At 44.7% G+C, this 23,950-nt stretch overlaps 1 protein-coding gene across 5 annotated transcripts; it reads right to left on the bottom strand.

The window, feature by feature from the left end:
- Window positions 1–789: 789 nt before the first annotated feature.
- atxn7l1 (ataxin 7-like 1) lies at window positions 790–23,739 on the bottom strand. Of its 5 annotated transcripts, none has more exons than XM_068307123.1 (12): window positions 23,567–23,739; window positions 23,030–23,107; window positions 18,551–18,655; window positions 11,848–12,052; window positions 11,333–11,760; window positions 9,587–9,669; window positions 8,527–8,783; window positions 7,963–8,197; window positions 7,121–7,242; window positions 6,444–6,992; window positions 5,953–6,208; window positions 790–5,472 (listed from the first exon to the last, which is right to left on the bottom strand). In XM_068307123.1, exons 1-12 carry the CDS (start codon window positions 23,661–23,663, stop codon window positions 5,458–5,460), a joined length of 2,430 nt encoding a protein of 809 aa, XP_068163224.1. In that variant the 5' UTR covers window positions 23,664–23,739; the 3' UTR covers window positions 790–5,457. The 5 variants fall into 5 exon arrangements, with proteins under 5 accessions (XP_068163224.1, XP_068163222.1, XP_068163223.1 ...); XM_068307121.1 differs by having other exon boundaries at window positions 791–5,428; window positions 23,567–23,738; XM_068307122.1 differs by having other exon boundaries at window positions 791–5,428; window positions 11,851–12,052; window positions 23,567–23,738.
- Between the last annotated feature and the right edge of the window lie 211 nt (window positions 23,740–23,950).

Below are 23,950 nucleotides of genomic sequence, written 5' to 3'. Positions count from 1 at the left end.
CATTTTTTAATAAAATGATTAAAAAAAACTTTTTTTTATTTACTTGGTTTGATAGATTAATAGCTTATGGTTGCTAATGTTAGCGACTGACGGTTTTCTTCAGTTCTTGGTTAATCTATATTTTCTTTTAAATCTACAATCACATTTAACACAGATTGAACATTTTAGCTGCTATGTCCACATTAGCGGAGAAGATAATTCGTTTACACATTTGTTTCAAAAATGCAAATATAATAGTTATAAAATCAACTTTTTATATTCACTGGACATTTCTATGATTGCATGTGGAATAACTGATCACTACCCATCCAGTGATTATGATGGAGGCAAAGACTGCGCTCAATTTTCAAGACAAGCTCGCGTTAAATGTAGTTGACAGGCATGAAGCCCATTAACAAGACTCAAGAACATCTGATTAATAAGTAAAATTTTCAACACAACCATGTTTCAGGGTCCATATTTAGCTAAAATTGATTTTCTCCTCAGGACAATTAGTTCTGAATGATCCAAACACCGTCTTGATATTTTGATCTTGACAAAAATTCAGCAAAACTGTTAAAACAGTTAAACGGTCACCAAACCGATGGCGCGCATAAGAAGGAAGAAGACGTTTTCTTGAGTTTGCCACATGACAGCAGGCTGTAAAATGAAAATGAAGAAAACTAATGTGTGGTTGGAATGGACGAAAAATGTTTTGGACTTATCAAAGCCTCGCAGGTAAAAAAAACACACACACAGATCAGATGGATGTCATCAAACGCATCGGGTCCATTCACCTGCATTGGAGGGCAAAGGTCAAGCTGGACCCCAGTCTATGTTTTATTATTAAAAAGCAGTGTTTTATATTTGCTACAGGGCGGAGTAAAGAATTACCTCCCACTACTACAGAGTATCAAGAGGCGGCAAGCCAAAGATCACTTAATTATGTGCCCCACCAAATCCGGTTTTCCGTTTCATTTCCTTGCCAACACAGGCAATTTGCCGTCTGCCGAGTTTGTGTCAGGAGAACAGATAGTGATTTTGTCTGATCAGCTTTTAGAGCTGGACCTTAACCTGGAGACTCATCCTGATGCAGAGGAAAAGCCTCCATGTAAGACTCTTTTTTTGACTCTGTGGCGCCGAAATGGAGAGTTGTGAATGTCGCCATGTTTCACCACGTGTGATGAGGGGATTTGGATGGATCAATTGAAGTTTTAACCTGATGATTCAATATGGATGAAACCCATACAGGAAACTGGATGTAATGTACCGCTTGTTAAGGATCGAATAAAAATATAACATTTAAGAGAAACTTTTATTTAAAAAAAAAAAAACTTGTCATTTTTGTGAAATCTCTCCAATTGTGTGTTTTTGTTCCATAAATTATTATGTGTGCATATCATCAATAATTCAGTCTTCCTTCCTTTTTTAAAAGTTCCCTGTCAATATTAAATTTTTTTAGATCATAAAGCAGAATTAAAACTGTTCTAAAGTGATAATTTTAGTATTTCTGAGACAAAATATCCCCCCAAAAAATAGATATCCGAATAGGACTAGAGATAATCACGAGGTCGATCCTCTGGGGACCAGGGATAGTTGTTACTGATTGTTATGTCAAAGCCACACAAACTTAAAATGAATAAATTGCTCCTCTTCATCAGTTCAGACTAGGGAAGGATGCTAGGAACAAATCCTGAAATCAAAAATCATCAAATTTTCAATAATAAAAATGACATTTACAAATAAAAATAGAACAAATAAATAGCACAAAATAAATAATTGAAGCTCCTTTAAGAAACACTGACAGCTATAGGAAACATATTTTGCTCGTCTCCGGTAACACAAACATTATGTGAAAAAATATCCCACAAATTTCAAGAATTCAGAGCCAAATTTACAAAACAATCGATCTTGGCAGGAGTTTCCTTCGAATCCAAAAGTCGCATTTCGACGTACTCAGAACACAACCTCCACTTTCAATCGTTTAATAAAAGCAGGGATACAAAGACCATGTTTTTACAGCAAGTGTTCAGGTGTTTCGATGGGAAATCCATTTTCCTGATCCGACTGTAATGAAACTGAAGAGATCCCCCCCATCCCCACCTCCCACCCCAAAAACTCCAAGGCATTTTTCAGTGATTCAACATTCAACACAGTTCGGATCAGGGTATGACAAACGACAAACAGTGCGCTGGTTTAGGGGCCAACACACCACAAATATACTCTTCATCTTCTTTTACTGTAGTTGCCAGAAACACATTTACAAATATATATAGAATTTTATATATAAATAGAAGTTGATTAAAGATTTGGGCATTATGACAAAGTGCAAAAAAGGGGGAGGGTACAAAAAAAAAAAAGGTAATACCTCCATAAAATTCAACAGCAAATAATGCAATATACAACTGCTCTACAATCAACATTCATGAACTTTTGTCTTCTTTTTTTTAGCTGCAACAGAATGTGAATTCCCATTTCTATGACTATAAACAAAAAAGACAGGGTGGCATTTTTTCTTAAAAACCATCATCTTTGATCGGTTGACACACGAGTGAAGAAGAAACCCTGTCTAAACCATGATTTTCAGCTAGCAAGCTCTAAAAAAATGACACTCTAAAAATTAGCCGCCATCTGTATCTACGGCGAAATAAAAACCAATACTTAAAAAAAAAAAAAAGATCTCACTCGCTGATGAATAAAGTGTCATCATGTCATCATGGGAAGCACTTGAGAAAATAACACAAATAACAATTATGTACAATTCATTCATCATCAGTGCTTGGATGCTTCTGAGACAAAAGAATTAAAAACCAAAACAAAAAAATAGTTATAAGTGGGACTCGGCTCCACGCCGCCATCCAGCAAATCAAAATGCTTTCAGTTACGTCGCCTTCATCAGCCTGGGATGAATAAATGGGGGCACTTTTCATTTTTTTTTCAAGCTTTTACCTTTTTTTTTCCTGACACATTACAGCTTCTGCAGCGATGCTTTTGTGCATAAAAAAAACTGAATTTAGATGAAAACTACATGTTATGACATCCTTGGGTATGTTGAAGCAGCAGCTTTAATGATCAGACTTCCCATGGTGCTGTGGGTAAACCGAACAGCAATGATGTCATTGTTTACTAACAAATCATTCCTATATTGTGTCAATTTCACCTTTTTACCAGAGGAATGGTTCAATCTGGTGTTCTTTTTGCTTTTAAAACTTCGGGGCGTGACTGGGAAGTAAATGAAGGCATCTTGACCCAACTTTGACTTTATACGCAAACCCACCAAGAATAATCGCACTGAGATTGGACCGATTCGTCCTGGAAGATGAAGACAATTAAAAAAAATAGAGCTCTGACTTTGACCACTGGAGGAAAAACAAGAGGTGGAACAAGGAAACAGGAATACGGGGCCTCTTCATATGAAAATACTCGCCATGGACTGGTTTCACAAAAGCCGACCCCTCGGTCATTAGTAGAAGTGAAAGAATACTGCTTTACAGAAGTGACAGCAAGATTCTGGACCATCATCTCTTCGGTTTAAAAAACGTAGTTAAACGCAACTGAGAGTCAGACTTAAACTGAAATCAGACTTACACTTAAGTCTGACTTTCATTTACTTTGTCACTTCTCCAGTGTGAACTCAGCGTTAACTCCAAATCTGAATCCGAATATTCTGTAGATTCAGGTCAGAGCCGTTCGCCTTCAGCGTTTGAATACGTTTCTTAACCGAAAGATGGTCCAGAATCTTACTTAGACTTAAGTTTAAACATAAGTTTAAGTCTGACTTCAACTTTTAAGTTTAAGTCTGACTTAAATTCTAATGCTGGGTGATCAGATAAAAAATACATAATTTATGTGCTCCTTTAAATATCTGGGAAAGTCTTTTTTGCTTTCTTTTCCCAAAACCTTTCAGACGCCTGTCGGAGTACGTGTAGCATCACTTCCTGTTAGTATAAAACTATTCAATACAATCATTTCTTGTAAACTGAAAAAAAAGCACAATATAACAACTAGTTCTGTGCTATGATTCCTATCTCACTACAAGAGTTACACGACAAATATTAGCTAGCCTGAACTGTTTTAGAATCGACCACAGGTTGGTGCTGAAATGGAAATGACGTTCACAGCTAGCATGAACTTTGGCTGCTGAGTTTGAGTGTGAATTATTATTAGGTTAAGTTTGAAAAGATGCTAGTGAACAAAATAGTAAGCTTCTTGAGAAACAGGGATAATTTCATAGTCATTGTCAAACACAGACCCAGGAAGGAGGGTAGAAATACTCTCTTTTGCACAGATGAAGTAAAAGGTGAGGGGAATTATTAATAAATAACAACAACAAAAAAATAACAACAGATATGTACACATTTTCATGAACCCATCATAATACTTTCATTTCTTCTAAAATGCCATAGAAATTAGGGGGTTTTTTTGCTGAAAAAGTCTCTGTCGCTGTGGGTCAGTTAGAAAAAAATCATTTAAGAATGATAAATTACACACACAAAATTCCTTTTTAGATACAAGTCCTGATGCACAGACAGGAGTTTTGTGTTTCCTGCAACATTAAAAAAAAAAAAAAAAGAGTAAAATAAAATCTTCAAACTCAGTTTTCTTCCTACTTTGAAATCCGATGCATTGACGCGGCGTCGTTGGTAACACAAAGTTTTTTTTTTCTTCCCTCGTGTCCTTGTGAAACACTGCTGCTCTGGAGTCAGTGAAGCACAGAGCTGGCGGGGCGGCGAGGGGGCAGTAAGTGCACTTTGAACACGGGCATGCTGGGATGGATCAGGATGGGGAAGGAATAAAGAGAATAGCAGAGATGTTGACAAACTTGTTTAATATAGAGGAAGATGGAGAGGAATAGTGGAAGAGAAGGAGGATGAAGAAGCTGGAGAAAACCCAGCTAACCCCCCCCCCCACCCCGGGGAAGAAGAAAAGCTGAATCGGGATAAAAATAACGAAGGGTAATGGATGGGGAGGGCGATGAAGAGTCCTACGGTGGTTCAGCCATCTGACTCCCCAGTACAATCACAGATCTTTTGTCCCCCCCCCAGTCAGCTGACCAGAAACAGCATCCGGGTGGGGACAGGCAGAAAATAAACTCTAAGAGTGTTTCAAAAAAATGCCCCCCCCCCAAAAAAAAAATTGTACAGTGGTGGCATCAATTACAATGTCTTGAAACCTTTTTGAGGTTAATTCCCTTTTCAGAGGACGAGTTTTTGAATTCCACTGCGTTGTTCTGAAAAGGCTTATCGTCGTGGCGACCAGCCGTACAGGTGTACTGTACTGTCGTCGGGTAAAAAAAGAAAACAAAAAGGGGGGTGTGGGGGTGACATCGCAGAGGCAAAGCAGTCCGATTGGCGGAGTCAGCGGAAGAGTGGTCGGGGTCAAAGGTCGAAGACGGTGGTGGTCTGCGCAGCTGCCGTGGAACCGGGTCCTGTTAGTGATGCAACTTGACCTGCAGGGACAGGAAGACGGAACGTTTCTTCAAATTTTGTTTATCTGTGTGCAAAGAATAAAGATACAAACTATAATCAACAAATAAGTCATGATTGTGATCGATATTTTATCGATTCCTGAAAGAAAAATAACAAACTGGACGGATCCGAATATCAATCATCCTGCATTGAGCGTGAGGTAAAAGCGTGAATATAGAGCACTAATGGAGGGTCATAGTGACGTTTGGTGTCACACGCAGAGATGGGATAGAAACAGGAGGGTTCACTCATAAGCTACTTCTGTCATCAGCGCTGTAAAGACGGATGGGTCTAATCCAGAATGGGGAAAAAATAAAAACTAAAAAAAGGAAAGGAAATCACATCTAGAGGCGATGTGAAAGAATTTACTTCTTATTTTCAGACAGTTTCATGTTTGACCTGCTGGTGGCAGTAGAGGAGCAACGATCGGATCTCCTGAATGCATGCATGAAACTCCGTCCTGCTTGTTGTGGATAATAAAGAGACACCCTTGGCTAACACCTACCTGCTTCGGGGACTCGGGCCCTGAAGCCAGGATCCCCCCGCTGTCGCTCCCGTTACCGAAAAGTCTATCCAACCCCCCTGGCCTGCTCAGCTTGCTGGCCTTTCCTCTGTAGGAGCTCGGACTCCTCCTCTTCCTCCCATCCACTCCTCCTCCGCCGTAAGACAAAAGTCCGGAGGGGGGCGCCAGGGGCTGATGGGGGCCGAGAGGAGGCTCCCTGCCGGGCGAGTAGGTCAGGCCGGTCGTGCCGAGTTCGCGGCTGGACGGGAAGAATAAAAAGAGAAAAAATTTGCGATTCATTATAAAGATTGAGTTCAAGATGACTTTTTACCGTACAATAAAATGTATTTGGAATAATTTTATGTCAACAAATCAGATTTAAAGCACCGTTTATCTAACCAGTAATCCCAACACTTGTTAGCGACACAAAGGGGATTTTTTTTTTAATGTGAGATGTTAAGATAAAACCACATCTAGAATCTTTTCAAACCCACCTGTTCTGTGAGTTGTGGCTTTGAGACCCTTCGGTCTTGGACGTCCAGTCCTCCCTGCCGCTCCAAAGCCCACTCCCCCCACGCCCGAGTCCCTTTTTCCTGGCTGGGGATGCTGCCGCCGCCTCCCCTGTACCTTGTGCTGGCAGGTTGTAACTGCTGCCGTTCCTCTTGTAGTTATCCAGGGTTCTGGGAAACAAGGAAGACGACGAAAAGAACGCGGAGTAGGAAGAGTTTTTTCTTTTCTTCGAACCCGCGTCAGAGTCCTCCACGTCTTTGGAAGAGCGGCCAACTCTGTGAGCGCCATTCCGGGCTTTTCCCGGGGCGGGGACCAGGGAGACTGGAGAGACGGCCCGCGAGACGTCTCGGACGCCGAAGGGCGCCGCCGAGGATGTGGGCTGTGGAAAGGCGGCAGCGTTGAAGACGGGGTTGGAAGGGGAAGAGAGCAGAGAGGAAGCGACTGAGGAGGGAGAAGGAGTCTGTTGTGAAGCAACGGGGGGGATTCCAGAGGAGGAGAGGGAGAGGAGGCTCTCAGAGGCTGGAGGCAACTTCCTGGAACGGGAATTAAAATGAGAAACGCACTAATAAAATAGAAGTTCAGAGCATTAAACATCTTATTCTACTCTCTCTGCTAGACTCTAACCTTTAATTTACATCGACTCATCAAATTTAACGCTCACCTCCACATCTGCGCGTTGAGATGCTTCTCCACCATGTTCTGGAGCGCCAGCCTCATTCCGTCCCATCGCCTGTCGAACACGTAGTAGCCCCGTCCCATGAGCCTGCTGCTGAATACGCAACACTGCGGGGAGACGGAGGAGGGAGGAAGAGAGAGAGAGAGAGACATCGGTGAGAACGAGCACGAGACAGAAATAAATGAGACAACAAATGAGGGGAGGCGGAAAAAACGACAGCGAGAGCGAAGGAGGGGACAGAAAGAGCAGGATGTCAAAGGAAAGAGTCAATAAACGACAGGAACATGAGACGTATGGAAAGAAGAAGAAAAGAGAGCGCAGGGGAGATGGGTATTTACCTAATAAACACTGACTGGTATGAAAAAAGATCAAACAGAAACAGAAAATAAAACCCAGAGCTTCAAGAAAAAGGAATAAACCAAAGGCTTTAAACTATGAAGATTTCTTTCACATCAATGCAGAGTATCATGTTCATTCTTATTAAGACAGGAAATGAGTCACGCATCCTTCCTGTAATTCACATGTGAATCTGTGGAGATGGGTCTGTTTTCTTTTTACTTCTCTAACCGGATCAACCATTTTCAGCTCTTTATGTCAAAAAAGAAGCACAATTTTTCTATTTCTAGTGACATATTCTTCAACTATATTAAGAAACTGAATGCCATCTTGAAAACACTTCATGAAGGCAACACCTGAGGCTAAATATCTGAGAGTCGATCCTGTGAAAGGCTCATAAAGAGATGCTGCAGACTGAAAGGGATGAGCATCGTCTCAAGGTTAAGGACCAGACTAAACGTGTGTTCCTGCAGCGTGAGCCGCGTCTTTACCCCTAAAGGCTGAGGATGGTGGCTGGAGCAGGGGAAGGCCAGTCTGTCCGCGTCTAGTGGAGTTTCTGCGTCTCCCTCGTCGCTGGAAAGTCGACCGCCGTCTCCTCCCGCCGCCGCCGCCGTCGTCGTCGTCGTCGTCGTCGTCCAGCCGTGGAGGAGTGGCTCTGAATTGGGGACCGGAGCAGGAGCTGGCGCTGGGGGCAAAGGAGTTGTGGTGGCGGTGGTGCCGGGAACCCTGGGATGGTGAATAAAAGGGAGTGATACAACAGAACAGAAAAGCAAATGACAGTGGGAATGGGGGGGGGGGTAATTTCTCATCTTATATTTTCCCCAGTATGTTTGTTGGGGTGAAAAAACTGAGGAAAATGTGGTTCTTTCAGTTTTAAAGGAGAAACTTTCCCGATGGTACTCCTTTCCCCTGCTCTACTTTACAGCACCCCCTAGTGGAGGAAACAAATACAGTTTTGGAGCCTGTGATGCAAAAATATCTTGAAAATGCTACGGATGATCTCATATCAGAATGACAGAAAGAAGTTGTTCAAGTGGCCTCTGTTCTGACCCTACCTGGGTATGTGTGCGTTTGCCAGCCGGAGCTTGAGCGTGGACAGGGGTCGTCCATTCGGGCACTGAGGCTTGCTGGGACTTGTGGTCTCTAGGGAGGATGTGACACTCAGGCCACCGCCGCCGCCCTCCTTCCCTCCATCCCTGTCTTTCTCCTTCTCCTTCACACCTTCTTTCGGTCGTCCTTTGTGTTCGGCCAAGAGGACGTCAAAGTGTTTCCTTCGGCCCGGGACGGCTCTGCGGTGCGTTAACGAGTGGGTCTGCAGCGGCAAAAAAAAAAAAAAAAGAGAAATAAAAAAGAATGATGGGAGATTTTGACGTTTTCTTTCCAAGGACACTTAATGAAAGCATCGATCTGTGAAGAATTCACAGCGTAGCTGAAACGCGCTTCACTCGCCGGGTTTTTAAATCACGGCTCTGTCTGGTTTCGGGAAAGTTTCGATAATCACTGCACCGATGCCGTCTCATGACTTATTTCTGTAACATCTGAGAGCTTTACTATTAATTGTGAAGCAATGACAGGAAACAAAGCAACTCCTGAGCTTGAGAAGCCGCACAAAACAGTTTTTACTGGTGCTGTGGGAAAATAAAGCCGAGGTCACTCTTTTACATATCAGGGTTCTCATTACAAAAGGCTATCCTTATAATTTTGGCATGATTTTTATCTACAACCGCTTATAAACTTTAAGATGCTTCTCCCTTTAAATGTTTAATTGCTTTATAACCAGTCTGAGGTGATTAGCGGGGCTTCCTAGAGGTAATTAAAGCACAGTAAAATAGAGTTTTACTGCTCAAACATGTTGCAGCCTCATCCAACAACTATAATTACCTCGTCAAGGGAAGAACGGCCCTGTGACGCTTCAGAGCCGCTGCGTGAGCGTCAGCTAAGAGAGGGCGGACGCATCAGGAGACACGTAAGGGTAGCAGACAAGGTCAAAGCTGTGTGTTGGACCCTCCCCCCCGATTCAATGTCATAATGCTCATCCACTAAACAAAGCTGCCTTCCTGGTGGGATGACCTCAGATGTAAAGGCGGCTCACGTTGGAGTGCGGATTTGCGTTACCTTGCAAGTGAGCGAACGCGTGCACGGTCGTTTCGTCTCGGGGTCCTGGACGCCGCAGTGCTTGTTGGGATCGAATACTCTCCCTGGAGAACACACACACACACACACACACACACACACACACACACACACACACACACACACACATAAATTAGACCGGGACTCCAGGTTGTTGTTCAGTTATTAAATCACATTTCACACAAACGAGTGCCGCATTATTCTTCTCTGCTCAGGCGCTGACATTTGTCTATTCACACATTCCTACTGGCGTCGAGTGACGCGACACTAATAACGATGCTTTCAGCTTAAAATACATAAAAAGTACAAAATTCTGCAAGCTGTGATAAATCACCCTATGAGATGGTCTGGCAGCTCGACGAGGAGCCCAGGAAAGAGGCTCCTGCTTCTGAAAACAAACCGTTAAGAGCTATTAAATGTGTTTTTATGCGTGTTCTCGTCCTTCACCCCCCACCCCCGCCTTTGAAAAAAACCCTGCACCCCAGGGCGGCGCCGCCATCATGATGTCAACACAGAATCCTAAACAAATCCTCAGTTTGACCAAATCATCTGAAAGCAATTCAGCCACTCTTTTATTCAACTCTGCCACACAGATGATAAAAAACACGCAATTACTTCTAACACCCACCATCATTTTCTCTTTCATGTGTTGGAGATCATTTGGGTTGAATGAGACCATAATTTACTGTCAGCTGGAGCGAAAGAGCGCCGTCTCATGTCGACTAGAACTTTAATGTCAGCAGTGAAGGTGGCGAACAAAATGTTCACCGACTCTGAAACTCAATTTTGTCTTGAAATACATTGAAATCTGCAAATTCAACCACTTGCAAATGATAATTTTTTGTTAAATGTTGAAGTTAGGTTAAACTGAGCTCCCTGTGTCGACGACAGCCTCCGGTCAGCAGGTTATTTTCAAGGGGGGGGCTGTAATCTCGCGCCAGCCTGTCCTGTAATCCCTGTAATCTATTTGGGTTTGCAGTATGACACAGCCTTGTTGGACAGGAGTGGACTCACAGAGACAAACTTAAACAGGAAGTGGAGACAGAGTGAAAGGGGGGGGGGAGGCACCGATGTGAAAGGAAATCCAACAACCCAGAAAACAGAACAAGATGAGTGATAAACAAAGATGATCAGAAATAAAATTTAAAAAAACAAGGAGACAGAAGAGAAGCAACTGGAGTGGGCGAATGAGGGAAACTAAACAGGGAGGTCGAAGGAGGAGGTTGAGAGTGTAGAATGGAGGGGGGGGGGCACACAGGAGCAGAAGACGGGGGGGGGGGTCTCTCAAGGAGACAAGCAGCATTTTGGCAGCGGGAGCTCGTGATTAAGAGGGTGTAAATCAGAGGCTTAGAGCGGAGTGAGAGGACGGCGTAAACGAAGAGGGAGGAGGAGGAGGAGGAGGAGGAGGAGGAAGAATAGCAAGAAGGAGGAGGAGGAAGGAGGCCGGGTCGAGACAAACAAACCAAACCCTGGAGCGTCCATCACAAATCTTGTTCACCTTATTTTCTAAGTGTGCCGTTTGGAATTATTTGGAATAAAGAGTTGAGAGTTTGGAGGTTGGGATGAGAGGAAGACGTCAGGAGGAAGAGGATGACACGTGTGTTTAGGGAGGAATTCATGTGAAAGCTTCAGAGAGATGCCAGAAATTTTTTTAAACACACACACACACACACACACACACACACACACACACACACACAGAGAGAAAAAAAACAACTCTCGACTGACCTGAGAGTCTTTTCTGTGACCTGGAGGAAGCCTTCGTTCCATTTTGGTGTTTCTTCTCCGACGACGACGATGTTAGAGCACTGGATCGGTGCGACGGGGAGGGCGAAGGGGGGGGTTTCCGCTCTGGCTGGGAGGGGGACGGTGTCGATACCGGCCGTCTGTCCAGCGGCGAGCGCCCCGGACTCGGTCGCCCGTCCAGAGAGGATGGAGACGTGGTGGAGCGAGGCGTGGATGGTCCGCTGGTGCCGCGGCCGTTGGTGAGCTTCTCGCCGGACCGTTGGGAGGGTGGGGGGGTGACGGATGGAGGTTTGAGTGGAAAGGGTGAGGGGGAGGAGGAGGAGGATGGGGGGGTGAGGCGAACGTGTGACGCTGAGTCGGTCCGGTTGAGGCATGGCATTTTCTCCAGGCTCACGATCGGGAGGGACACGCTGAGGGGGGGTGGGGTGGGGAGAACACAGTTAACTTAATGGAGGCATTTATTAACTATATAATGGAGATAAATTAGTCGACCCCACCACGTCTTGTTCCGGGCCCCCTTCGGCGGGTAGACGGCCAGCGGCGCCTTGCTGAAGCGGGAGTGAGGGTAATCTTTAGGGACCCTGAAGGCCAGCGTGTCCCCGGGATTGGGAGCGACGGCCGGGGGGGGCACCGCCGCGGGCACTTTGGGCTTCACGGGAACTAAAGGGTTCCTCGAGGGGATGGGGGAGATGTGACGCTTCTCTGAAATGGGTCAGGAAAAGAAGCAGAAACAAAGAGATCTGACATGTAACACGAGAAAAGAAGCACTCCTACAGCGTTTTTTGGTCGAGGGTATTTTCTGGATCTGGGTCTTTTTAAGATCCAATTTGCATCTGGCTTGCACCTCAGTCTAATAGTGAGCGTAGTGTGATGTGGAATTTACACCAATTATTTTGAAAAGGTGTCAAACAGTCACATTTTAACACAGGAGAAGCTCGAAAACATCTTCACAAAACAAAATCAATGCATTTCTCACTTGTTAGCAACGTGATAAACCCCATTAAGATGTCAAAATAACAATTAAAATAACCTTCAGACCCAGATCTGTCAGGACACGAGCGAAAAGATACCGAGACACAGATAGAAAGAGAGAGGAATACGTTTCCTAGCTGGGGAGGTTGCGCAAAAAAACAAACAAACAAAAAAAAGCAGAGGAGCTCAGACTTACGATTTTTGCTATGCATGTCTTGTGGGAGGGGTGGGTAGGGAATGTGGGGGTGTGGTCCAGGACTGTCTGTCTCTCTCTGACTGTCTCACAGGGAAACTATACCCCAGCTACCTGAATGAAAACAGAGGAGGGGAGGGGGGGGGGCACATATAAAGACATATAGAGAGGAAGGAGGGAAATCCCACTTCACACACAGCAACATCAACTCCTATCGATGACGAGAAACGGTTGAAGAATCGCGACGACGTCTAGATTCAGCTTCACAGTTCGTTACGCCGACGCTCTGGAAGTGAACTCGTTTGATCCCTCGAAGCGAATGTTGACAGGAAGTGAACAAAAAATGTCACTGAAACATCTGTGGCTTAGATTCCGACATGGCCGTCAACAGATGGCGGAAACGTTAATCATTGCCATCATCTGAAAAAAGGTGCTGCCCCGTGCCGATCGGCCGCGTTCTGTGAACACAAACGTCTATCAGGCGCGACTATGCAAATCTGGAAGTGCCTCCGCCATTGAGGTGCACTCATGTCTGAGCCAATGGCGTTGTCACATCAGTTAAGGTCACCATCAATAGTCCACCGATCAAGAAATGATATCACACAATTCTTTTATCGTCTATACATACATTTAGACTGTTCTGATGAAGCTCAGGGCTTCTCTGCTGCTGAACTTGAACCCATTTCACTGTATGGACCCGGACTAAGTAAGTAAATAAGTAAATAAATAAATAACAGAGTGTCAGTGTTTACAGAGATGCCTTCTACGCCTGCATTCCCTTGCTGTGAACGCTTTTGCTGCACTTGGGATGTGTCTGCCCATTGGATTCTGGGTAGCAGCCGGCGGCACAGCGTTTGGATCCGTGGCTAAAAATGTAGCGCGAGGCTTTCTTCGCTGTCTCAGCCTCTTCGTCTCTGCTCTGTCTGTGTGTCACGGGTGAATAAGAGGAGCTGCAGACGAGCGCGTCTGATGCTCACACTTCGGCAGAACGCAGGGGGCGTGGCGCCTCCCCGCGGGGTCAGGTGGGAGCATTTGCATTTTAAATGTTTCAGATTCGGTACTTCGTTGGGGGATTAATCTGCTCCCTCTCCTCAGTCACTGCTTTATTCTCTTGATCACCATTGAAAGGGGGCAACCAGCAAAATGAAACCTTCGAAGTGGAAAATAAAAATATCACACATCCACTGTGACCTCCCTGAAACACACCGCAAAATCCAAGAGCTGACCTCGGACCAACAGTAGAGTCAAACAGTCGCTTCAGTCCCAAAATGATAAGATATTCGAGGTGTGTGTGAGTGTGTGTCTGAGTGTGAGTCCCATTGTTATCCCCGCCCACTTAATGAGTGTAGTAATCGTCATCTAACAGCAGCTCTTTGGGATAAAAGGCGTCCGACGACAAACTAGCCGACCCTGTCTGTTTGCTCAGGCGGTGCCAGCACACATGAAAGTGTGTGTGACAGGTGACTGATGGAGAGTATGCTTGCATAGAGTGTCTGAAAAATGTGTGTGTGTGTGTGTCAACACATACTTCACTACTTTTTTTGCACGGTGTATGTTAGTAGCATTAGCATAAGTATGCACAGGAGAACATGTACATCTCAGCATGCAGGACATGTGTATATATTTATATATTCGAGCACTTTGAGTATAATTTTTACAGGTGAGGACATGTGCATATGCTGGTGTGTGTGTGTGTGTGTGTGTGTGTGTGTGTGTGTGTGTGTGTGTGTGTGTGTGTGCGCGGCAGGTGTGTAAATAGGCCAGTAGAAGCAGAGGCAGCTGCAGAGAAGCAGGGGCAAAGTTCAGAGTCACGTTTGCAGGTATGCAGCTACAACAGTTTCACACGTTTAACACTTTTAATGAACACAACTGTCCGGTTAGACTTGTGCACATGAGTTTTTATTCTGAATGTGCTCTCACAAACTTATTTTTCCATGCAGGAATAAGAGAAATAATGAATCTGAAGCGGTATAATAACACATGCGCCCCTGCAGCTGTTTATCCAAACCAAACACAGGCTGTAATTGTGACTATGCGAGTTCAACTTAACCTGCTAGTCAAGCTCTGCTGCATGTTTGGTCCGCTTTTTTTCGTTTTTCCGGGCACAATGCAAAGCAGATATTAAATAATATAAAATGGAAAATTTATATTGAAATTTCTGCAAAAGCAAGAATACAATTTGGTAAATAAAAAAAACCTGGAAACTTTTTTTTTTTTAGAATAAATGAAAAACCACATAATTACAGGTATTTCAAAAACCTGGCAAGGAAAATGATGACAGATTTCTTTCAGGTCATCCTGTTAGCCATCAGCTAACCCGAGCTAACTGTACTGATTTACATTCTGTGTGTATCTACCCTGACAAGGTCACTAAGCCACTACTCACTACTCAACTCTCCTGCCTGCCTGTCATCACGGCAATGTGTAGAGCCCAGCTGACTGCCGATTGGCTGCCTACTCATTCTGTGGGCGGAGCCACTGGATGTGGAAGTGGAAAGGTCAGCCCGGTCTGTGGAGGTTTAGGGAGGAGCAGGGAGGCAGCGGAAAGATATGAGGTAAATAAGATGGTCATAGATGAATATTATAAATAAATCAGATGAAATTAATCCAAGGTGAGGAGTAGGAGTTAATATTGCCTGTGCTGATATATATTCCATTTAATAGAATAAAAGTATATGCAAATCTAAAGAAATGAACAATAAATAGTAAAATCAGGGCATAAAATGCCCAAAACACACAGTTATGACACAGATATGCTCACAACTGCAGTCCGTTACTGAAATAGAACAACAAACGATGTCATTCAAAGTGAAGAGCAAGAAGAAGATTAAAGAAATGACCTCTGAGGGAGATCAGAGGCAACCTTAAGCTCCCGGTTCACACACTACCGACTCCTAATAATGAAAATGGGGTAACAGTGGAGCGAGCGACACCCCCCAGTAAAAAAATCCCGAGCAGAGCTTCCGTGGTTAAGGGCTAAAAAAACTTCCTAACAACAGACAACCATTGTGTGAAATGAACGGCTGCAGCAAAGCCAAAGAAACACACTCACATGCACACGCACTGTTACACAACGCAGCACACACAAAAACACAGAGCAATCCCCAAACGTTTCAGTCAGGAATGAAATGAAACTGAAAGAAAAACAGCGTGCTTCTTTTCAAGCGTCTCGGGGATCGACAACAAAACAACGTTAAAGGTGAGAGGAGATAAACAGATAAACACACTCCCACCGACAACAACACAACGTGGCCTTTTCGGGGCGCAGCGGGCCGCCGGCAGGGGAGACAGACTGACTGAGTGGAGAGAGAATAAATCATAAGGAGGTGGGAGAAGCAGAAGGAAACTTATCTGAAGAAATCTGAACGCGACACGGAATCCTGATTCCTCCCACCACAGGATACACAAAAAAAATATGACCCACAGACTCGCATCACACGCAAAATCATCACAGTGGTGACTTGAATTTCACATTCACGCAGGAGGAGCCAAATATATTACAAATAATCTTTGAAATAACCCCAAAGGCTTTTTTTTTTTTTTTTTTTTAAAGCAGGGTAACCGTCTTTCCAACGTCCTTAATCAACTCTGGCGTTAACTGGCAAGTATTTAAAACAACTTTTTACACTTTTTTTTTTTTTTTGCAAACTCATTATATAGATCATAGCATGAATGCTGCCAGTGTGAGGGATTTATTTCGATATCCCACTGGGGCCACTCACGCTAAGAATATACAAGCTTTGCCTTACTCTAAGGAGACTTAAATAAACAAATCCCTTATACGGAGGATCTGATGGAGAAAGTCTAGATTTACATGAAGATTTTCAACACAAGTTCTTAAAAAAAAAAAAAAAACTAAATTCCAGGACAGGCTATGGCTTTAGTTGTGACCGCTCTCTCTTCCTTTGCACCAAAGCAAAGCTGGAGCAGCAAACTGGGCATGCATAACTGGAAGCCGCTGACCCTTTAGGCAGCCGACCCCCTCCTCCTCTGTGTGAGTGTGTGTGCATGTAGAAATGTCTATACGTGAAAGGCCTCAGCACTGATTCGATGCACAGATCAAGCATGAAATCGGAACCATGACATTTAAAGCAAAATGAGAATCTGTGTTGCTTGTTTGGACATTAGAATGACGTGATTGGACCATTTAACAATGACAGGAAATGCTTTTTTTTTTTTTTTAAACTTCCTGAAAGGGTCATGACACAAAGTCGATCCACTCAGCAGAGGTCAGGAGGAGATCTTGATTCGGAGTTGTCGTGTGTGTGTGTGTGTGTGTGTGTGTGTGTGTGTGTGTGTGTGTGTGTGTGTGTGCGTGTGTGCGGAGCATTAATCTACGCGACAGAACAAGATGAAAACAACTGGAGAGTGACGCCATCAGCCTCGCCTGCATGTGACCGGACCCACCGGTCGGCTGCAGCTTCGGCTTGTTAGCTTACTGTGGCACAGAGATCGTTTTGTTCTGTGTGTGTGTGTGGGGGGGGGGGCTCTCAGGAGATTCACACTTTTAACTACGTGTGTGTATGTGTGTGTGTGTGTGTATATGACTGCGTTTCAGACCTGTTGTTACCCCACTTTGAGTGCGTGTCAGCAAGTAGCGTCGCTGCCAACAGTGGTGGGGGGTGGGAGGGAATGCTGCTGGGGGGCATGAGCAGGAACAAAACAACAGCACATGCCAGGAGTCTGTGTGTGTGTGTGTGTGTGTGTGTGTGTGTGTGTGTGTGTGTGTGTGTGTGCATGTTTCTCACAATACCACTGACCTCTTTCTACAGAGAAACAGAAAGTGAGAATGTGAGTGCATGTGAGTCCACTGGCTTCTCTCCTCCAGGGGAGAAAAGTGTGTTTGGTGTGTGTGTGTGTGTGTGTGTGTGTGTGCGCGCGCCTGAGTTTGCATGCGCGTGTTCATTAAGCGTGACCACGTGTCCTCAAACAGGCAGCTCAGGCTGGCACACGTGCCGCCAACAGAAGGAAGCAGCAGCTCGCGGGCAGATGCGAGCGAGCTCAGCAAAGCCAAGACCAAAAAAAAAAACACAACAACAACACAGGTAAACAGACAGCGAGGACTGCCAATGAGAGCAGGGATCAACAACAACAACACGCTTACTTCTGGAATTCTTTATCTCTGAAGTACATAGAAATCTTTAGGTGTTAAACATGACTCAGCTGTCTTTCCATTCAAGTGTACTTCAATCAGTTTAAAATCTAAACATTAAAGTTCTTTGGCCAAGTCTTGACAAAAGTTGACAGCAGCTACATTTCATGAGCATTCCAACATTTTACAGCAAAAGTTTTCCAATAAAAGCCTTGTTAAAAATAACCAACAGAGGACTCTTAATTTGAAACAGACACAGGAAGTGATGATTTTTTTCATGTGATCGCTAAGGGAGGTGGATCAAATCGAGGATCCGTGTACTAGTTTGGATGACGACAGTAACCATCCTGATCTGTAGATACTTGTCGCTGACGAGAGCCGCCGTCCCGTTGACGTCAGTCGGAGTGTGTGTGTGTGTGTGTGTGTGTGTGTGAGAGTGTGTGTGCATGACAACATACTCTCATACATCAAAATAAAGCAAGCTTCCGGGTGGGAAGTGTCCCGGGGGCTCCAGAGCTAGCATTCCCAGCTAGACCCGACACATTCTGGCGTGGTCGGTTTTGTAGGAAATAAAACAAGTTTAAGCTCGTACGACGGACAAACAACCCAACCCTAACAGTAGAATGAATCCAACAAACATTATTTAAAAATAATTAGATTTGATCCATCACTACGACTTCAATCTGCCTTCTTCTACAAGTGTAATCACAACCAGAAAAAGCTCCCAGACAAAGCTGCATCTAGTCATTTATTCTGTAAATTATTTAACGGTTTTTATTTTGTATCAGCGTGCTAAACAGCCCCGCAGGGAAACACACAGATGACTGCATTGATCTGAAAGGTTCTGCACGAGCGTTCAGCCGTGTTTGTGCTGCGCCTCTGTGTTACAGCTGCACATTAAAAAGGTGGGTCCTGTCACGTCCCCCCCCCCGAGGCGACTTACCGTAGTGTGCAAGGATGCCTTGAGGGGTGACCACCTGATTGCAGACATGGCAGACAACAAGACACAAATCCTCCGGTGCGGGAAACTGAGTGTCGACGGGCATATCTGGAAGAGAAAAGGGACGACTGATGGTGAGAAGAATGACATTTAATCCGAATTAAAGTATCAGACAGAAAGAAAAAAACAGGGGACAAATACAAAATATACAGTTTATTTAAAACACTAAAAATCATGCTGCACCTGCCATTTCTAGACAAACTCCACCCACTCGCCTAAAAATGATTCACAGAATTACTGAGGAAGGAGAGGCAGAGAATAATCTGCACTGAAACAGGCTCTGCTAACAGAAATTATAGCGTAGCATTTATTAGCATAGAGCTTAGACCACACTCAGTGGTGTGGGGGTGAGGGGGGTGGGGAGAGAGTATGGATGCATTTGCAAAAGCTCACAAAAGGATATATGTGGGTGTCTGACATTGGTGTGGGTGTGATGTCATCGTGACATTGTCACGATGTGTCATCAAGAAATGTGTGAGCGGTGGAAAATGGGTTTGTAGGGTTACTCAAGGTCACAGCAATATAAGACAACACATGTACGCATGATGTAAGAGTGTGTGTGTGTGTGTGTGTGTGTGTGTGTGTGTGTGTGTGTGTGTGTGTGTGTGTGTGTGTGTGTGTGTGTGTGTGTGTGACACACACAAACACGCACAGACATCGATAACATTAACAGGAACTGATTTTTACAAGTTCATCCCATCAACATGGATGGAAATTATTTCCTGATCTTCTCAGTTCATTCTGTGATTTGAACCAGAATCCAAGAAACGGCCAGGAAATCCAACCGCAGCCTTGTGACGCCTCGATTGGAAGCAGCCCGATGACAAACAAAACGTAGCGGCACAAGCGATATGACTTTTAAAATCTGGTTGGTCTTGTCAACAGGTCGCCTGGCATTGTGGATTAGGCGTTCTGTGAAGAAAGCGGTTAAATAGAGCAACTGGAAACACTGATGCACAACCAGCTCGGCCCTGCCAGGTGGATCCCGCTCAGAAACTTACAGCAGCGCCGCCGTGGTTTGCGTTTTGTCGTTTCCAGAGACGTTAGCACGTTTGATTCTGGATAAACCTGCCAGCAGAGTCAGCTGACGATAACAACAAAAAAAAAAATTAAATGAAAAAAATCTGGCAGATATCAGAAATTTCAAAGTTTGCAGTGAGTGAGGGAAAATTGAGTTGGAGTATTGAGAAAGAAAGAAATAAAAACGCAATTTCCTCCACATCTGCCAAGTCAAATACAAACCAAGTGTAAAGCCTATTTTCTGCAGCCGGAGTTAGCTTCTCCGGCCAACAGCCTCAGGCTGACGAATTAATGACAGGCGGAGAAATGAACTACAAAAACATCAGTCAGTGGAGGACAAACTCGCCTGGTGCTACTAAAATAACGTCTCATTTGGGCACCGATTACATTTGGAGTAACGACATCGACCTCTCATTGGTCGACGGGGGACTCACATGACCTCACTGATAAACAAAAAGGCTTTTTCAGCCGAGTCTTGGAATTAAGAGCTACTTTTGAGTCATAGCAGCCACACAGAAGGGCACAGGCAACTTCTAATACAGTTTGTTTGGGGTTTTTTAAAATTTGGAACACCAATAACTTTTGGTTCTGCACCAAAAAAAAAAAAAGCTGACGAAGTAAACAAGCTGGCTGGGAGTTGGCTGGAAGCTGATGGTGCAGACCCAAGACAACCCCCCCCCCCTCTTATTCTTTCGCTGACACAAATTTGGGGTTAAAATGTTGGAGATAGAGTCAATCCAAGGGTCTCGGAGGGAGATGTCCCAAGTCCTATTTTGGTTTCTGTACAAGAGCAGACCGTGTGATGAGAAAACATTGGAATCAGGCATTTTTCTTTTCTTGTAAGTAAACCCATTTTATGATCACAGTAAGGCTGTAAAGACAGAATGTCGCTGGGACACACTAAACAAACGTGTTATAATGAAGATTCAGCCAAAGCCTCAAAATATTTGCTCCCAAGGTCAGAACCATCTAGTCTGGAAAATTACCGCCTTAATGAACGAGTTCTGAGCTGAAACACATCAATATCTCGCGTATTTAACTTCACTGTAATACAGAAGGCAGTAGATTTTGGATTTATTGGTTCTTACTTTGCTCCTTTTTTAAGCTTTATTTTTTATGTTACACAGCGCTTCCAGGAGTTGATTTAATTTTTTGCTTAAATGTATTTCCCCATCAACGATCGATATTAAGTCAGATATTAAGTCTTATGTAAGCGCTTAGCAGCAGACACGCTTGGCATCATTTTCTTTGATTGCATTGGAGAGCCGACAGGGGAAAAAAAAAAAGAATAATTTTGAGCTGAAATCATTTGAATGAGGACGATAATTTAAACTCATTCAGAAACATTTGCTTGATAAGAGAGAAATGTTAAATTTCCAGAGAGGCCAGGTGATGCAAACTGTGTTTATGCATGCACAGTTTGGTGCGCTTAAGGTCAATGATATGTTGGTGATTCCATCCCTTCTGAAGATGCTGGCTAACGTACAAATAGTAGCATAACACTCCTGCCTATTTAAAGGGGTGTAATGACAGCGGCTGCCAATCTAGCCCAACTGGTCGATAATGGCTGTCATCATCTCTATTGAGTGTGTGTGTGTGTGTGTGTGTGTGTGTGTGTGTGTGTAAGACACCAACCATGTCTCACACCAAACACCACACACTAATTACTGCCAACCTGGTCTCATCATTTACAAATGTGTGTGTGTGTGTGTGTGTGTGTGTGTGTGTGTGTGTGTGTGTGTGTGTGTGTGTGTGTGTGTGTGTGTGTGTGTGTGTGTGTGTGTGTGTGTGCACTAGGGTGCAAAGTGAGCAAACATGCTCACCATCGATGAGTCACACAACTTTCTGCAAGACGCAAAATAAGAAACGAGTTTGAGATGTAATTCCCTGTGCGTTTGCGCAGCTCGGGGGCGTCTGCATGTGTGTGTGTATATACATTTCACTCTCGGTCGGCCTTGGTGTCGCGTTACCGACGGATCAGCGGTTCTGGAAACACTGCTCCAGTTTGGCTGGTAGAGAGGAAGATGAGGCATGTGAAAGAGCGTGTGTGTGTGTGTGTGTGGGTGAGTGGAGAAGAAGTGGTCTGGTGCGAGGCCAGTGAGTCGGAGGAGAGAGTTTCCCCGGCTGCGTCGTCGTGCGTCAGCGTGTTCGAACGAGGGCTGAAGCACGTTCCAAATTTCAGGGATGACTCAAGTGTGTTCGTGTGAAGCATGCAGGGGGAGGTATGGAGGGACTCCTCCTGCTGCCACCCCCACACACACACACACACACCCCAGGGGGTTGCCACGGCTTCAGGACACCATCCTACCCGTCTCCACACATATACAATATACAATTATATTAACGCCATTCTTGCACAAAAGCCCAAATTTGAAATATTCAATAAGAGACTTTCAGTCATGTGAAGCTCATCTGAGGTCATTTCAGGCTTTCAATTTGTCGTTACTCTTGCCCACATCTGATTAAAATATTTCTGGAGGGAGATCCTGCCAAATAAATGATAAAATAAAACAGGATGGAAAACAGGATGGAAAAAACAACAGGATTTCACCACATCCACAACTCTATGCCCGCCGTAGAGGACGTAAACACTATCTGTATGTGCCTATGGGCATTTCAACCAATGACTGGTGGAAGTGGAGTGTGAAACAGCCCCGGGTTGATTATGCGTGCATGGGAGGGAGCAATGTCATCCCAAGGTTACATCCAGTTCAAAGGGCAGCCCTCGCTACGTCTCAGGTGTTTGTGTCAACAAGACTCAAAACCATCCAGACACGCCACAGACGTTTGGAGGGATGAAACAAAACAAACACTTCCAAGGAGGGGGTTATGGATCAGCATGACGTCGGGAGGAAGATGGATGAAACATGTGTGGAAAAGATGAGATGAGACGGACTCCATCCAGAATCAAGAGATCTGAGGATAAAACATCTTCAAGTCTGGGAGGACTGTGATCCCAAGAGGACCTCGAATTTGTGATTGAATTGGATATTGTAAAACTCTGATAAATAGTAGATATTCCCAATAAAACTAATCAAATATGAAGTAGATTTTGCCTTAAGATAGCTAGTGGTGTACTTCTACTGTTGTAATCTTTATAATGACTCAAATGGAGTTTAAAAGACCAGTCGATCGAGGATTCATCGGCAAAAAACAATCGATCAGTCATTATTTACTTGCCGTCCCAGACTCAGGATGCTAACAGACGTTTAATGGGTGTTTAAGCTTCATGGATGTAAAACAAAAAGTGATCCGTTATCAGCAACGATGCCCAATAAAGGTGCTTTCGGTGATGTGACAGTAAAAATAGAGCGACCCTGGCATCCCCGGTGCGCCCAACAGGAACCATAACAAACCATCATCCGCTACGTAACGGCGTCAAGTTTCCCCGACTTTACTCACCTTGTTTGCGGCTGCGCTTCGCGGCTTCACCGAGGCAGGGAGGCTGTTTGTCGCTTTTATCCACGGACGAGTTTACGTCTAAAATAAACACGAGAAGAAGAAAAAACAAAACACCACTTTTACCAACAACAAACTTTGTGTGTGTGTGTGGGGGGGGGGGGGGCACGCTCGGCTATCGTGGGTTAGCATTAGCATTAGCTCAGCGGAGCGAGTTGAAGCTGTCACAGCTAGCAAACTTACAGCTGGACAGTTGAGGAGGATATGGCGACGGCACGCGCCAGCGGCGCGAGCCCACCCACCCCCCACCCCGCGCGGCAATGGCTACTCGCGCGCGCCTTCGCTGCGCGCGACAGTTTCAAACAAGCTATTAACATGGCATCCGTAGTAACATTTGTGACAGTTACTTTGCTGCGCTTTGACAGGCAGAGCCTGCACGGTGGATGGGGCTGGTTCAACTCAATCACAGACAGTTTGGACCGCGCACTTCCCGACACTTTGTCCGCATTAAACAACAACGCTAGCGACGTGCGAACTTACTGTCAACAACACGGAATTTAGCCGCACTGACGAAGGAAGACCAAGGCTCGCAAAGGAAGCTATCCAGACTTGGTATATGGCGATCCAGTGTCGCCATTGCTCTTCCGTCTTGTTGCTTAGCTGAGAGCCGTTTTTTCCTCCCTCTCTCTCTCTCTCTCTCTCTCTCTCTCACTCTCTCTCTCTCTCTCCTTCGCACGCAGCAGGCTAAAAGAACGAGATATGCTGACGTCACCGTCGAGCAGCTTCGTCCCCGTTCGGGATTCATCGGCGGGTTGAGGGTTGAGAGATAGGCGGGGTTCAAAAGTTCACCATGGGAGGCAGACGGGCCAAAGCCTATTTAATGATCTGAGTGTGTTTTATTTAAATGGCGGCGGCTATTCAACA

The sequence above is a fragment of the Antennarius striatus genome, chromosome 22, assembly GCF_040054535.1.
Source record: "Antennarius striatus isolate MH-2024 chromosome 22, ASM4005453v1, whole genome shotgun sequence".
Classification (NCBI taxonomy): domain Eukaryota; kingdom Metazoa; phylum Chordata; class Actinopteri; order Lophiiformes; family Antennariidae; genus Antennarius; species Antennarius striatus.
The sequence above is the reverse complement of the archived record's forward strand: the minus strand, read 5'-3'. Positions and strand labels throughout refer to the sequence as shown.

What these genes read in the sequence shown, in the direction of transcription:
- atxn7l1 (XM_068307121.1), bottom strand. Translation starts at nt 23,663, where the DNA reads ATGGCGACACTGGATCGCCATATACCAAGTCTGGATAGCTTCCTTTGC. An exon ending in AGGCATCCTTGCACACTACG is followed by an intron (nt 12,053 to 18,550) that starts GTAAGTCGCCTC and finishes GACCCATTTCAG; the next exon opens with AGAAGCGTCACATCTCCCCC. An exon ending in CGCGTTCGCTCACTTGCAAG is followed by an intron (nt 8,784 to 9,586) that starts GTAACGCAAATC and finishes TTGCCGCTGCAG; the next exon opens with ACCCACTCGTTAACGCACCG.